The 16,249-nt window shown below is 44.8% G+C and overlaps 1 protein-coding gene across 33 annotated transcripts in view; it reads right to left on the reverse strand.

Moving 5' to 3' along the window:
* The window catches only part of RBFOX1 (RNA binding fox-1 homolog 1), a 1,991,091-nt gene that overhangs the window by 154,910 nt on the left and 1,819,932 nt on the right, over positions 1-16,249 (reverse strand). For all 33 annotated transcript variants that reach the window (XM_078074844.1, XM_078074845.1, XM_078074837.1 and 30 more), the window contains one exon: positions 13,895-14,137. In XM_078074844.1, the coding sequence (XP_077930970.1) occupies positions 13,895-14,137 (243 nt within the window). The remainder of the gene's footprint in view (positions 1-13,894; positions 14,138-16,249) is intronic.

Here is a 16,249-nt window from a genome sequence, read left to right on the forward strand (position 1 = left end):
CAGGGGCAGTATGTGTGTGTGTGTGTGTGTGTGTGTGTGTGTGTGTGTGTGAATATGGATGTATTTAGGGGTAGGAGATGCTATATTTCTGATATAAGTCTGGCATTCACTGAATTCTGGCATTACACAAACATTTACTTTCTCGCCAGAGTTCCACAGGGAAGGCCAGTTTGATGAAGGAGCAAGAATAAAAGAAATGTAATTCACTGGCCAGGGGAGAAACTGGAAATGTCTTATTAAAAAATAATCCAGAAGACCCACATGACCTAGTCAAACTCAAATGCCTACCAAGACTAGTAAGGGTGGTAAAATACTGTAGGGAGTGGTGGTGACCACGGCAAACAGCCTCGAGAGACAGGTTACCCTCAACGTTAGCACACCGCTGCTGTGTTCTGTTAAACTTTTCCATTTTTTTTAAAAAAGATTTTATTTATTTATTTATTTGACAGAGAGAGACACACTGAGAGAGGGAACACAAGTAGGGGGAGTGGGAGAGGGAGAAGCAGGCTTCCCGCTGAGCAGGGAGCCTGATGCGGGGCTCGATCCCAGGACCCCGGGATCATGACCTGAGCTGAAGGCAGACGCTTAATGACTGAGCCACCCAGGTGCCCCTAAACTTTTCCATTTTTTAATCAGAGCCAGACTATACTGTGAAATCTCCTATTTCAAAATGTAGGCAATTCATTCCATTTGTGAACCCAACAAAACAGGCCTGAGGTCTAAATAAAGCCAGCAGGCCAACCATATGTAAACTTTGGCCTAGATCAGGAATCAGCAAACCTTTTAAGTAGAGGAAAATACTATTTTCAGCTCACTGGGTTATATGTCTGTTGTAATTACTCAGCTCTGCAAAAGCAAAGCAGCATAGTCAATACATGAATGAATTGGTGCAACTGTGTTCCAATAAAACTTTATTGACAAAAACAGGCAGTGGGCCAGTATTGACCCACTGGTCATAGTTTGCCAACTTTTGACCTGACTTAACACTGATACTAAAGGCCTGGGGAAGGCTGGAGAGAAGAGGGAAAACGGGGTGCTGGCAAGGGGCTTTGCATCCCATGGACAGCTGGATCAGACAGAAAGACAGCCAAGGCTCTGAAATCCAGGCAATGCTTGCAACTCTCCTTTTCAACCTCTGACCAGGTCCCCTCTAGTCTTTGTCAAGAGTGCCAGTGGCTCAAACAGGAGAAGACCCCCAAATCCAAGGACTAATGCACCTTGCTTGCCTTCTGCCTCCAAACTTCCACTCCTGGAGTCAAAGAGACTCTTGTTCTCAAGCCTGCCCCATCCTCATCTTCTCTTTCCCTTTGGTGAGGCCAGATGGGTGTCACCCAGAGACAGTGCCTGGAACCCCAGGCAATTCCTTGCATAATTGCTAACCCGGCTCCCACGTGCAATCTGGGTAGAGGGAAGGCAGGATGGGCCCACCTCCTGTCATTCCTGTACTGCTGTCACCACTGCTTTTCTTAGTAAGAAAACGGTAGTTAATTTCTTCCCCTAAAAAAGGCCACGGAACAATCTCTTTAAATTGCAGTGTTACAATGTGAAGCAAAGATGCAGAAGTCAAATACAATTTGGGTTATAATTAGCGATTTCCTTGTAGCAAGTTTCTCTGGGAGATCCAGGCTTCCTTAGTCAGCTTGCCAAAAGGTTTGAGGCCCTTTTCACTCCATGGGGCCACTGGATGCCCTGGGGTCTGGGGTGTTTGGGGGATGGGAGGAGAGGGATCAGACAGAGAAACAGTGTGTGTGTGTGTGTGTGTGTGTGTGTGTGTGTGTGTGTGTGTGTGTGTAAATTGAGGCAGTTTTCAGCTAAACACAGAATTATGGGGACAAAGATTATTAACATATTTGTCTGCTATGATATCATGATTAAAATAGCAGAGAATGTCATTTAGGTAAAATAAACTACTTCTGATGGGGAAGTCACACACTGTGGGTTTAGGAATCTGCCAGACCTCTGCTTGCATTTACATTTCTCCCTTTATTAGCTGTATGGCCCTGGGGCAAGTGACTTAACATCTGTGCTTCTATTTCCTCATCTATAATTCTGGTATCGTCACATCCATCCCTCGATGGGCTATGGAATGTGAAGAAAATGTGCCATGTAGTGCTTGGCTCTTGGAGTGAATGATAGAGTGGATTCTGGAGTCGGATTAGCTGCCTCTAAATCCCTGCTCTGCCCTATTGGCTCTGTGATGTGACCTTGGGCAGTCTCCTTGATTTCTCTATGCTCTGGTTCTCTCACTTAGGTAACAAAGGGTCAGTTATGGTCCCCGCCTCCTCTGGATGCTGTAAGATTCACTCAGGTCATGCACATAAAGTTTGTAGCATCACTGCACTAGGCATCTAGTATGTGCTCACTAAATGCTAGTTACTGTTCCTCATACGTTATTAATAAATGACAGCTGCCTCTTTTTTTTTAAATTCTTTTTAGCCCAAGAAATTTCCATTTGTTTTTCTACCAATTAGGATGCACATTTATATTTTTCACTTTTAAAAGACCAGGGTAACCCAAACTTTTTGAATTGTATTATTTGTAACTCACTCTATTAATTTTTTTAAAGGAAAAAAACTGCCTTTTTTACTTCCAAAACAAGTCTGCAACTGTTAAGGTTTCAAATCATCTTGGTCCCAATGGCCTGGTTTGCTTAGGTCTGTACAGGCTACAAACCTTGGTCTATCGAAGAACAAATTTGCCCACGTAGCTTTGTCCCAAGGACATCGAGATCACATAAAAATCAAGTCCTTGAGCCTGATACATTCCTGATGCAAGAGGGATGGCTTATTGTCCGGGTTGTAGTGACCTTCTCTCCAAAGTCCAGGAGTTGAAGAGCCCCTAGGGCTCTCCATTCTGCTTGGCTCACCTACCAGGCTCACCTGCCTCAAAGGCTTTGTTTGGTCTTCTATGGAGGGCAGAGCCCAGCCTTGGAGCTTCTGCCCCTCAGGGAGCTTGTGCGGTAACTTGGATGCAGCTGTACATAAAAGGTTATAATTTGACAATCCGACAGCCTCTCTCCTTTCCAGGGATGCAAAGGCAGAAACCCAGACCCCCTAGTTAGAGTGTTTTGACTCAGAAGCGATTCAGACTAGAGCTGGTTGGAATACATAACACCACTGAATGAGCACAGCCTCTTCAACCTAACCAACAGAATCAGCAGGAGAGAAGGAGGGAAATAAGGACTCTTTTTAGAAGTCTGGAAGCCTTCTAAGGTGTGAGTAAGGCTCTGCAACCTCTGGCTAGGAACCAAAGTAAGATGTCAAAGAGAAATGGAGCCCCAAGTCATAGTCTGAACTGCTCCTAAAGATACCAGGTTTTACCCATTTCAATGCAGAGATAACCCCAAGTAAGTGGATTTTGAAAACTACTACAGAATCCAGGAGATGGAAGGGAAAAAGGACGGTCACAGCCAGTAGAATCCATAGTGGGGGAACTGTTACAGTGGAAATTTTCTTTTGGGACATCCCTGTTGTGATATTCACTGTGTAACTCAGGCAGGTCACTTTCCCTCTCAGAGCCTTGGTGTCATTCATAAATGAAGCAGGCAGACAGGATGGTCATTTCAAGCTGTAACCTTCTATGATTCTCTGCACTGTCATGCAGAAGCATTCAAGTTGTCTTTTTTATACACCTGTAATGAAGGATTAAAGCTCATAACTTTGCCTCTTGTTTAAAAAAAATAAATTAAGATTCCAAGACTAAGTCAGGGGTTATAAACTCATATCTTCAGAGACTGGGCAGATAACAAAAATGAGTGAAACAGGAGTGACCAAGAGAACACATAAAAATCCAAATAGCTGCTTATTTTAAAAAAAAACATCAAATGATACTATAATGCTGGGTCAGCGATCCAATATGGCAGTGATTGGATGGGCGGATGGGGGCACCCCTTTGGATGGTCCATGTGTCTTCTAGACTACAACAGTGTCACTACCAAGGGGTCACATAGCACCTTGCCTATGGTTTTATCTTTCCTACGTTAATGGAGAAGATTAATGATTTCTTTTACCTATGTCTCCATCATAAACTGATCTCTCTCAAACATGTATGTTACTTGCCTGGACCTGAAAGCATTTGAGTTTCAGCCCTTAACTTGTATGATCTCCTATCTGTACAGTGAGAAGATGCACCAGGTGGACTCTTCGGTTTCCTCTGGCTCTAACATGCCAAGGGTCTGGCCAAAGCACCCAGGAACCCTCAGTTAACAGAGCATAGCCAACTACTTTCTCCAGCCAAGGATCCAAATAGAGCACAGAATTCCTATGAACTCACTATAAACTTGTAGAATATATGGCCACCAATTAAGAGCATGAGCTATGGTTGGCTGATGAGTGATTCAAATACTGCGCACAAAACAGATGAGTTCTGCTTCCTAAGTTCATTTAAAAACAAACAAAAAAACAAGCAAAAGCAACAAAACCACCTAATGGGGCTATGAGCCATGCAAAGGCAATTAGGTTTTTCAAACACCTAGACCAGCCGCTTGTACAGCTCACAGACAGCCCACTTCATCTTCAGATTATCCAATCATTAACCCAACTCTTTAGAACTACACCATGTGCTGATACTTGCTCAAAGACTAACATCTTCATCAAGGGTAGAGACTGCTTAGTCATCCCGAGAGTGTAAAATTAATGACAATGAATATGGGTGTGAATAAGCACAAAACACCAGATGGAGAGAAAGCCAAGGTGAAACATTTCAAGTGCCTAGTAGACCTGCGACTCAAACACGACAATCAAGTCCCCCGAAGGAAACACCAATGTACTCCCAGAGTATGTCTGATCTTTCCTCATTTAGCAAAAGCAAGGTGGCTTTGAGCCCTACGAACAGAACATCAATTGCATATTTCCCTAATAAATCTTAGCCTCATGTGCGCATGGCCTGAACGTAATTAGGTCAATGACTAGCTGCCACCCATCAGTCGGACTCAGACACGAGTGGTTGGAAGCTATTCGTATCAAAATCATTAAATGTAAGAATTACTTGTAAAATAAATGTGGGGATTTTTGAGTCTTGGTTTGACTCTTAACACAGAAAGTTACGCAATTCTTAGGATGAATTTATTCTCCTGAAGAATTTTGAGAATGAAAAATTCAGGACAGAAGAGAACACTCTGATTTCCCATTAGGAATGATGCGATTTTTTTCTCATAATTGGAAAGGTTCTTATGGTAGAGCATCTACCGTGTGCCCGTCACTGTGAAGCCCTGCCTCAGCATTATCTCCTCAGGACGTCACTGCTGCTCTAAGCCTCACATACACGGAGGCAGCAAGTGAGGCTCAGAGAGGTTATGTCACACGCCAACGGTCCCACTCCACGTCAGAAATGGAGTGGGAACTTCAGGCTCTTCACTTGATTCTTCTCTGATGCTCTTGACAATACTGAATGGTATTTATCTCTGACCTGTCATGAGAACCTTCACTTCCACTGGATTCCGAGGCCATAACCCTAGTGCTGTAATAGGACATTACACACATGGGTCTGATGCTCCCAGCCAGGCCGCCCCTCTCAGAGTTATCCTAAGGTGGGATTAATCATGCCTTTTGGCCTATCAGGACTGGGAACTGGTGAACAGGGGCTTTAGAATGGTAAAATGGCCCTGGTATTGGGGAATGAAGGCCTTTAATTTATCCTGAAAGCCATGGGCCATTTATTTTAAAGTTATCCAGGAGGCAGAAGCATAATACTTAGCCTCATGAGGGAACAAGAGGCCGTTCCTGTGTCCTTAAGGTAAATGTGAACCTTAGGCAAATAGAACTGGTGTGGACAAAACAGCTCAGCCACGCTGTCATCTGAAAAGACAATTGTGAAGCCACCGAAACGTGTTATTGGAGTTTGCTCAAGGCACAGGTCTCAAATAAGAGCACACGCTAAGCCTGTAATATTGCACATGCTTGGGTCTGCTGGGGCCCTCCCCAGGGTGGGATGGGTGATTCCCAGGCAAAGCATTCCGTACAATTTACATGGAGAAGAGTCTGGCTTGAGTGCCTAGGTGTGCCTGGGGATGCCTTCTGGGCTTCAAGCCCTCATTAGGACTTTTGGTCTTGAGTCTGACACACCTGGTTTGGAGCTCTAGCTCCTCCCTATTAGCTACAGTGAACTTCAGGAAGTCCCTTGCCATGGTTCCTTATATAATGCTTCATATGGGGATGATAATGCTTCATATATACTTTTTTGAGGGGGGTGGTAGAAAGTCAAGATAACTTGAAATTGTGCATGAAAAGTGCTTAGGACATAGTCTGACACTCACTGAGCAAAGACTATCATTTTTGAGATTGCTATTCCCCGTTTCCTGTTTTGACGTGGCTACTCAGCCTATTTTTAGACAGGCTCAATGATTTCGCCAAACTTTGAATGTGAGCAGGTGAGGCCAAAGTCCTCCACCAGGCAGAAGAACTCTCTGGTGTTCTCCGACGCAGCTCTGAGGGGTATTTAGAAGGGAAGAGGAAGGGGGTTTGGAGAAGGGCAGAACCTCAGAGGAGGGAGGGAACACGAGGGATGATAAGAGCAGAGAGGTCAAATGCTCCAGCCCAAATGGTGAAGCAGAAGGTCTGATCCCAACAAATCTGGAGTCCAGGTTCTTCACTGACCTGCTACTCTAAACCGGAGAGCAGGGCTAAAGAAACCAGAAGAATTCTAGATTGTTCGCCCTGGCCTCGGGCACTGGTCACCTATGCTGCCAGCTGGGAGCCCTTGTAGGGAATACCCCGGAGATTGAGGAAAGAGCCAGACTTTGACATGAGACAGACCTGGGCAAGGCTCTCCACTCTACCACTCACAACTCTCCCAAACTCACAGCGTCCTTAGCCTCTTGGTGCCTCTGTTTCCCCAATGTAAAATGGGAGTATGGGTATCATTTAAAGGGTTTGGTGTGGAGGCAAAACGAGATGAGGTGTGCACAGCATCCATCATGGTCTGTGGACCATAGCAGGCCTCAGTCAACAGCAGCACACCTTCCCTTCCCTCTTCCCAGACGGCAGACAACTCTCAAACTATCTTAATTCTGTTCTTTTGGAAAGAGGAATTAGAGAGGTAGAGATTTGATTTAGAGACAGAAAGACAGAAAAGAGATTGAGAGAGACAGAGACAGAGAGATAGAGATAGACACACATAGAGAGAGAAGTAGACCAGCAAGCCTGCTATAGACTGAATGTTTGTGTCCCCCAAAATTCACAGGTAGAAATCCTATCCCCCCCAAGGTGATGATATTGGGAGATGGGGCATTTGGGAGGGGATCAGGTCATAAGGGTGGATGCCTCATAAAGAAGCTCCAGAGAGCCCCTCGTCCCCTCCCACCACGTGAGGACACAGTGGGAAGTGCACCCTCACCAGACATGGCCACCGCCAGCGCCATGGTCTCAGACTTGTCAGCCCCACAACCGTGAGAAATGAACGTCTGCTGTTTATAAGCCACCCAGTTTGTAGTATTTTCGTTATAGCAGCCCGAATGGACCAAGACACAGGCATATGCTCCCACTGGCACAAGACATTTCTGGAAGGAAAGAAAAGGAATTGGTAACTGTTATTTCTTGCAAGGAGACGAATAACTAGGCTTGTGGGCACTAAGAAACTTTGGTTTTCATTGTATACCCTTTTCTAAAGTGTGGCTTTTTTAACCACAAACTTGAGTTGCTTTAATATAATAATAATGTAATTTATAATTTAATAATTAAAACTAATTTAAAAGTTTAATATAATATTAATATCAACAACAGCAGCAGCTAACAGACAAAAGGGAATGCACTGAGTTTTCCCCACACCTCAGCTACACACCCAGCTTCAAAAGCAGAGCCAGTCTTTAAAGGGGATGAGAACAGGAAGTCATCACCAACCAATGTCTTCACTTCTTAAAAGTATTAAGGAAATCTGGAGACCCAGTTGACGCTGTAGTTGGAAGCGGCTGAAGGTCAGGGACTTGGCTCCTCAAGCAGCTCCTGTCCCTGTCAACAGAGTCCAGAGCTCGAGGACCTCGCCCTAGGACCCACGTTCTTTCTCCCATCAGATCCCAGAGCTGGTGGGAGACTTTACACAGACTGCAGAGGTGTTAAAAATAGAAGTTAAGTTGCTATTGGAGATACATGGAGAATTCACTACTTGCAAATCTCTAATTATAATATGTCAAGAGTAAAATACCTTGTCAGGAGCGGTAGCTAAGATAACAGAGCATTGGTTCTGTCAACACGGCAATCCACGATGTGTTTGGAGGCCTACCTTGAATAGACACCCAGCAGAAACATGTCCTGCAGGGACTCCTCTCAGCCCTTGGGGAATGGAGGGGATGACCTGGTAGGTCTTTTCTGTCTGTACTTTGCTCAGTTCTGGTTGGGAGCTCTGGGTGCATCCCGTTTCCCTTTTACAGATTTTGTATTTTGTGTTAAATCATGTGCATATATTAGATGTTCTTGGAGCCTACCAGATGGATGGATGTTTTCTCATACCCAAAACTACTTGGTTTCTCAAAGAAATGATGTCCTCGACAGTGCCCTCAGACTGGCATTAAGAACCATGCACAAGGACAGTTAGGGTAACTCCAGGCACAATACGACCCTGTGGAGAATAACATAGGCATGCAAATACAGGGCCATGGACTCCAGGGTTAGGAGAACATGGGTCTGACCCACTCGGGGTTAAATTCCTTCCTCAGGTTAACACAGAACCTGGAGTGGAGGGAAGGTACACTCAGTAAATGCGTGAGGATGCAGAGACATTTTGAAGCGCACTTGTCACAGACCATGTTCTGCTCGGTTGGGTCAGTAAAGTACAACTGAGAAGTATGTCATGGACAGCAGAAGCACCTTCTGTCTTGGCCAAGAGAGAAAAGCATATGCATGGAATCATGTGTAGTAGAAAACAAGATGGCCTCTTTTATGTTTCTGCCCCTTCCTGAGGCCAGGTAACCCCCTCCTTCAGTTTAGAATGGTTCCCCTTGCTTTGAAACTCCCAGGGACAGCATGTCTTACCCAAATGTTGCTGGAGAAGACAAAGGGGCCGGCTAACCAACCCTCCACAAATTCACACTCTCCCAGCTCAGAGAGGTGCCCATTGCCCCTCAGACACCCTAGGAATCATCTGAACCAGATTCTTAGCATGTTTGTCCAAATTCAGGAATCATTCTATTGCTCCCAAATTCCTCTGCTTCTCTCTGTCAGCTGATGATGGTGACTTCATCCCTGAGAACAGGAAGGCAACAGAGAAGGAGCTCCTCACAGTATTTCCTGACTTGGAGATTTCTCGATTTCCACACACATCCACTCTTCCTGCTGTGGTCTGAATGTTCGTGCCGCCCCCCCATTCACATGTTGGAATCCTAAAGCCCCAGGGTTGGTGTTAGGAGGTGTTTAGGAGGCTTTAGGAGTTGATCAGGTCATGAGGGGGAGTCCTCATGAATGGGATTAGTGTTCTTATAAAAGAGATCCAGAGAGCTCCCTTACCTCTTCTGCTATGTGAGGACACAGTGAGAAAGCTCAGCTAGGAACCAGGAAGGGTACCTCACTCGACCACACTGGCACCTTGATCTTGGACTTACAGCCTCCAGATCTGTGCGCAACAAATTTCTGATCTTTATAAGCCAGTCTGTGGGATTTTATTACAGCAGCCCAAATGGACCAAGACATTTCTCTTCTATTTCAAACCTGAAATGTTCCCCAGATTTCATAGGATCCTTATTTGTAGTGACCCAAAGCTGAAAACAACCAAAATACCCATCAACGAGCAAATGGATCAACAAATTGTGGGGCATCCACAAAATGGCTTGCTACTTGGCAATGAAAAGCAGTGAGCTACCGATCTAACAAGTCAGAGGAATCTAAAAGCAATGATGCTGAGTGAAAGAAGCCAGGCAAAAAGAGTACATAATGTTTGACTTTCTTGTTCTAAACTTCTAGAAACTAAAAACTAAGCTATAGTGAAAGAAGCAGATCTGTGGGTCCCTCTGGGGAATGAGGTAGAGGGCAGGAGGAAAGATTGTAGAGAGGTAGGAGAAAGCTTTGGGGTGATGGAAATGTTGGTTACACCATATGTACATATGTCATCACTTATCAAATTGCATGCTCTAAATACACACAGGTTATTGTGTGTCAATTATATATTAATAAAGCTGTAAAAAAATAAAGTATTTCCTCCCCTTTCCTAGACTACCTGCTGTATGTGTATACCCTTGGTCACCTTCTCTCCTGAGTCATCATTCCCTACCTCCTGTTCTTGGTCCCTCCACCTGCCCCCACAGGTGCCTTCTCCTTGGCATAAAATAGGAACTGAAATCTACTCTTGTACAAACTGCTTCCTCTGAACTCTCATGCTCCTCAGTTGCTATCTTTTCTTTCTCTTGACTGCAAGTGCTCATGATGGGTAGTGCACTCTAACCCCAACCATTCCCATTTACTTCTCAAGTCCTGGCCCCCTGGTATCTCTCCTCAGCACTCTAGTGCACTGCTTTCTCCCTGTCTCCAGTGATGCCAGCTTCAATAATGTCTTCTGAGTTCACACCTGCCAGGCAGCCCTGACAACACTCTTCTGGTTCAACCTCCAGTCTGGAGACCCCATTCATCTCAGTAGCTCCTTGCCTTCCAAACCTTGCCACCTGTGAGTTTTTCAATGATCTGCCTGTACTTCTCTCCATTCCTGATGCTTGGCAAATGTATCTGTTCAAGCTTCTCCATACAAATGGCTCACCCTTAGTTCTGACCAGTTTCTATCTGTTTAATACCGTTAGTAAGAAGATCCTAAGCACCTTATCATTGACTCTGGTGGACCCATGCTTGGTCTCTATATTTGGATATGGGGCTCCTCAGTGGCTCCAGGGCTGAGGCACCCATTCTCAGCTTCAGCCACTGAACAGATAGAATACAATGCAAACCAGGGAAAGAGAGTGGTTCCCAGGGCTTGTCTGCATGGATTAATCCAAGAGTCTTTCCCTAGGAATCTGGTATGATATCAGGAGCCTGAACTTTCAGGGACCATCATACAAAACTAGAGAATAAAGGTGAGCAAGAGGAAGAAGAGCCACAGGCGGATCTTGTTGGAACCTAACACATGTATGCCAACCACCAAGTTGTGTCTAAAGTCAGCCGTCCTTTGAGACTTTTTGTTGTATTAAGCCAATGCATTTCCTCCTGAATTTTCTGTTACTAGCAGCAACCAGAAGACTATGAAATGTATATCCCCTCAACCATGGTGTTGAGGCACATCCCTTAGCAAGTGTTTCTTCCATCATCGAAACACATTAAAGCCTTAAAAATCCATGCTCTAGAGCTTATCACATTACAATCATAATAGAACACATATCCTATATTCTTTAGCAGACCAAAAATCTCTCTAAGGAAAGAGAGCATGTGTGCTCACCATTTCATGGCACTGCAGTGCCTGAGGCTCTGTGGACACACAACACCCTGTTTAAATTTGTGTTGATCTCTAAAGAGTTCTTTTTGTGAGAGAAGGATGTTGAGCATCACAACTTTTCGAATGGATTCAGATCTCCTTTTAGGTATGCACCGATAACCCTTCCTTTTAAGATTTCCCTTTCTAACTCTTCTGGCTTAAACTTTTTCAATGGATTCCTATTGCTCCTAATGTGGAATTCCACCCACTTATCAAACCCACCAGGCCCATGGGATATGATCCCTGGTGACTGTTCCCATTTCATCCTTTCCCACCGTACCCCTGGACCTTCTTCACATGCCCTGGACATACTGGCCTCTTTCTAGTTTTTTGAACAAGTCAAGATCTTTTCAACCTTGGGACCTTGACCTTGGTATTCCTTCTGCCTGGAAAGTTTATCTTCTCATCTTAAATATCATCTTCTTCAAGAAAGAGTCTCAGACTACTCATCTGCATGCAGTACCCCTGCTCTTCTTAATCCTCCATGGCACCTGTCTTTTCCTTAAGAGCACCTATCACAGTTTGTGTTTATACAGCTGTTTGATTGACACATGCTCACTCTATGACTCTCACACTAAGTTATAAGAGGGAAAGGATCATTTCCGCTCGGTTCAGCCACATCACCTAGTATGAGTCCTAGCCACAGTAGAGGCTTAAAAATATGCATGAACAATGGATCTTCCACAGCAGGTTAATATAGTAGGCACATATTGAGGCTTAATAGATAATGTCTGATTGGACATTATTACATGTCTTTTTCAGTCCTAAAATAACCTTCTAAAGCCCTACTGACATTGACTGTCGTAAAATAACCAAAACCAAATAAACACCAACCTGGTAGTTAACACAGCTGATAATAGACACCTGCTAGACCAGCAAACCCATTTAATAAACTCATTGCTAAGTCTGAACAGCCAGATAGAAACAGGAAATAGCACTGTTCACAAAAACCCAAAGATGAAAACAACTCAAATGCTCATCAGTGAATAGACAAACAAGTGGCATAACCATACAATGGAATAGTATTCAGTCATAAAAAGGAACAAAGTACTGATACATGCTACAGTGTGGATAAACCCTGAAAACATTCTACTAAGTGAAAAAAGCCAGAACCAAAAGGTCATATATTGTATAATTCTGTTTTTATGAAATATCTAGAATGGGCCAATCCATACAGACAGAAAGCACATTTGTAGGAATGGGGAGTGTGTCTGTAACGGGTATGGGGTCTCCTTCTGGGGTGATGAAAATGTTCTGGAACTAGATATGGTGATGGTTGCACTGAACTGTGAATGTTCTCAATCCCACTGAATTATATGTATAAAAATAGTTAAAATGGTAAATTCCATGTCATACACATATTTTACCACAATAAAAAAGGGGAGACAGGCAATAGACCATGTTAGAATGTATACTATTTTTCAAAAATCTCTGTATCTGACCTCAAAATGAAGTACCAGGTAGCAAAGTAGTAAATGGTTACTTTGAGGGCCAAAAAATAATCTCCTGCTGCAAACCAAGAAATTTCCTCACAAATACTGGTTTTCCAGAGGTCTGGAGGCAGGAGAAAGAGGCACAGTTGCCTTCTACCTACGAAACGTTCTACCCTAGCAGTTTGGCGTGCCCAGGCTTCTAAAGAATCCCACAGAACAAGGTTTCTCAAATGAACATACACATCTTGCGGTTATTTTAGGTCACGCACAAACGAACAAGTGTTTAATTCTAATAATTATTTTTGTTTAGGCTTATCTTTGATTAATAGCCAACAATGCTAGTTTTTAATTTATGGTGGTGATAAAATGTTTCTTTTTTGTTTGTTTGCTTGTTTTTAATCCACTGAATGCATTCACATGCAAAAAGATGTACTTTTTTTGGTGCATAAAGTAAACAGCCACCATCAAAATACGGAACATTCCATGACCCTGCAAAATTCTCTGGTGCTGCCCCTTTGCAGCCCAGGCCTCCCCTGCCCTGTGGCTCACACAAGACACAGAACAACACAGGTAAATTGCAAAGGCCTGAAGGAGGCTGAAGAAGCTGAAGAAGACAGGGGCTGGGATGGGGAGGAGCTGCAAAGGGGCATGAGGTTTCTTTCTGGGTGGTGGAAATATTCCAAAATTAGATCGTGCCACTGGTTGCACAAGTCTGCAAATATATTAGAAATCAGTGAATTGTACACCAAAAATAGGCGAATTTCTGGTATACAAATTATATCTCCATAAAGCTGTTAAAGTTACATAGTGTATGATTCTACCGAGGGGACATCATTCCAGAAAAGGCAATGCAATAGGAACAGAAATTAGATGAAGGTTTCCCTTACGAATAAAGGCAGTTAAGGAAAAATGTGTTGATTTAAGTAAGTACTAGGAGAGGAGGCCTCTAGACAGGGGAGCTTTGCGAGCCGCTGCGAGAGGGCCGGCCTCAGGGACTGCTCCGCTGTGGTAGCCCCCGGCGGGTGGCGGGCGCCGCGTCGTCACCCCCACCCACCCGCCTACCAGGACGCCCGCCCACTTACTGTGGCGGTGCCCGACACGGTCTGCGCGCTGGTGTCCGCTGCGCTCTGCTCCGAGTGCGTCTGGGCGGGAGGGTACAGGTTTAACGTGTGCTCGGGGACGGTCGTCTGGCCCGTGTACTCTGGCGCGGGGTGGGGATGAGGGGCCGTGTATTCCGCGGGGATGCCGTTCTGAGGGGGAGCAAACTGGGCCGAAGCGTAAGGCTGAGCCATTGTGTCCGGGGCAGCTGCTGCTTCCTGATTACCCTAAAAAAAATCAGAAAGGGGGAGAGAGGGTGAGAACACCGTGAGAGGGCACCAGGCAGACCCCTTCCCTGGGGCCCAAGGACTAGTGCTCCCCCCAACACTCTGCAGGGGCCAGCACTATGCCAAGAGCCCGAGATGAACGCATCCCACTTCGTCTTCCCCAGACTCGATAAGGAAACAGTGCTCAGCATGTATACAGACATAACCCCATTGCGCAGATGCAGAAATCGAGGCTCAGCAAGATGCAGTCGCTTCCCCCATACCTTCCAGCCCCATAGCCAAAGACGGAGGTTCTGTGCTCTGCCCGATTAGATTTTTCTGGCAGATCCTCCTTATTTCGTTCCCATTTTGGAACATGTGAGCATATAGTTGTCTCCAGCGACAGCAGAGCCTTGATTTGGTACTTAAAATGCCAAGAGAGATTAAATTGAACGTGTGTGTTCTTGAGAGCAGAGACAATTCATCTAAGCATTTGAATTTAATCAAAGTTTTATGTGACTTGGCTCACATAATGGGATGGGGGAAGTCCTTTTAATGGTCACAGTGTGTGTGTGTGTGTGTGTGTGTGTGTGTGATGTTCCGAGCGCCAATATGAAGCAGCCAATGGACATTCAAGACCTAATCTGGACAAAGATGGCACTGTGTGATACTGTGTTCACCATTTTAAGTATCTTTACAAAATGCTGGACTTAACCTCATTAGTCAATGCCTCCCCCCGCCCCGCCTTATTTTTTATAAGCACAGAGTATTATATAACAATTCACCCTTCCAATCTAGGCAAAACATGCAGCGTGATCATTACAGTCAAGTCAAAAGAATAAAAAAAACCCTGAATTCAAATGATTCCATTTCAGGAAACATCTATCTCTCTCTACCCCGACCCAGACCCTCATAACTCTACTACCCTATACACACACACGCACGCACACAGGCATGCTCACACATGCACACTGCACCAGAAACTGTAACCCAGAGGCCCAAATTTTTCATGATCTCATGAGATCATGAAAAGAGATCAGTCAGAGAGAGAGAGAGAGAAGCTTAGCAATTAAGCACACCAAAGAGCTGCCTCTCCCATTGTCCATGGTCAATTAGATGTGACTTCAGCCCTCATAGAATGATACCAGGGCAAAAATGTCAGAATTGCTCACATCTCCTCGGTCCCCGCCACCAACATTCGAGAGCCTCTCCAGCTAAAGCAACTTGAGTGCAGCAAAAACATTATGACAGAGAAGGGACCCAAAAAAAAAAAGTTTATTCTTGGAGCTGTGCACAGAGCTTGTGCATTTGTTTAGAGGGGACCTTAATTAGAATGTTAAAGATGACACTTTGAAGAGAACTAAGCTTAGGATAAGTTTAAAACATTTTACAAGTGAAAACATTCCCATCATGCCCTTTCCTCCCCCAGACGAATGTCTCCAAATGTCTGTGCATTGGAAGCAGAAATGCACAAACATTGCTTACTTTCTGTCTAACATCTTTTCCTTGCGTTTGGGGCTGTGCAGGGTCTGTCTGCGCTGTGGTTGGATCCCTGCACATGGGAAGTTAACCCTGACCATCCTTGGGAAGCCACATTATCACTGCTGCTTCGTGTGCATTGGTCTTTTCGTCTAGAATAACACCTGGTTTCCTTTTAGGGGACATGTCCACTCTCAGCCCACAGAGTGCAGATGGAGCTGAGCCCTGCCGCAGCTTACCTCCAGACACAGTCACATGACCCTGGCTATTCAGAGGGTTCCACGGTCACAGTCACAGGGACATGGGTTCACGCCCATCTATCTAAGCCAGTTAGTGAGTTCACCTCTAGCAACGCCAAGGAGGCAAGGTTCCTGGAGTTTGGGGAAGAAGTTCTCCTTCCTCTGGGATTGGCAGCTGTAAAAATAATGCCACCCTAGATCTGCCAACAACTGCCACTTGAAAAGGACCCACCTAAAGCAGAAGCCAACCCAGGGGAAAACGGAGCCCAGAAAATGAGAAACAGGTCAACTGAGCATCATGTGAAGCCTTGGATCCAGCTTTACCTGCAGTTAATAACACCACTGTTTGCTTCAGTTACATGAGTCAGTAAATGCCTCCTTTTGGGTAAGATAGTTTTATTTTCTGTTACTTACA

Source organism: Halichoerus grypus, chromosome 6 (assembly GCF_964656455.1).
Source record: "Halichoerus grypus chromosome 6, mHalGry1.hap1.1, whole genome shotgun sequence".
Lineage (NCBI taxonomy): Eukaryota > Metazoa > Chordata > Mammalia > Carnivora > Phocidae > Halichoerus > Halichoerus grypus.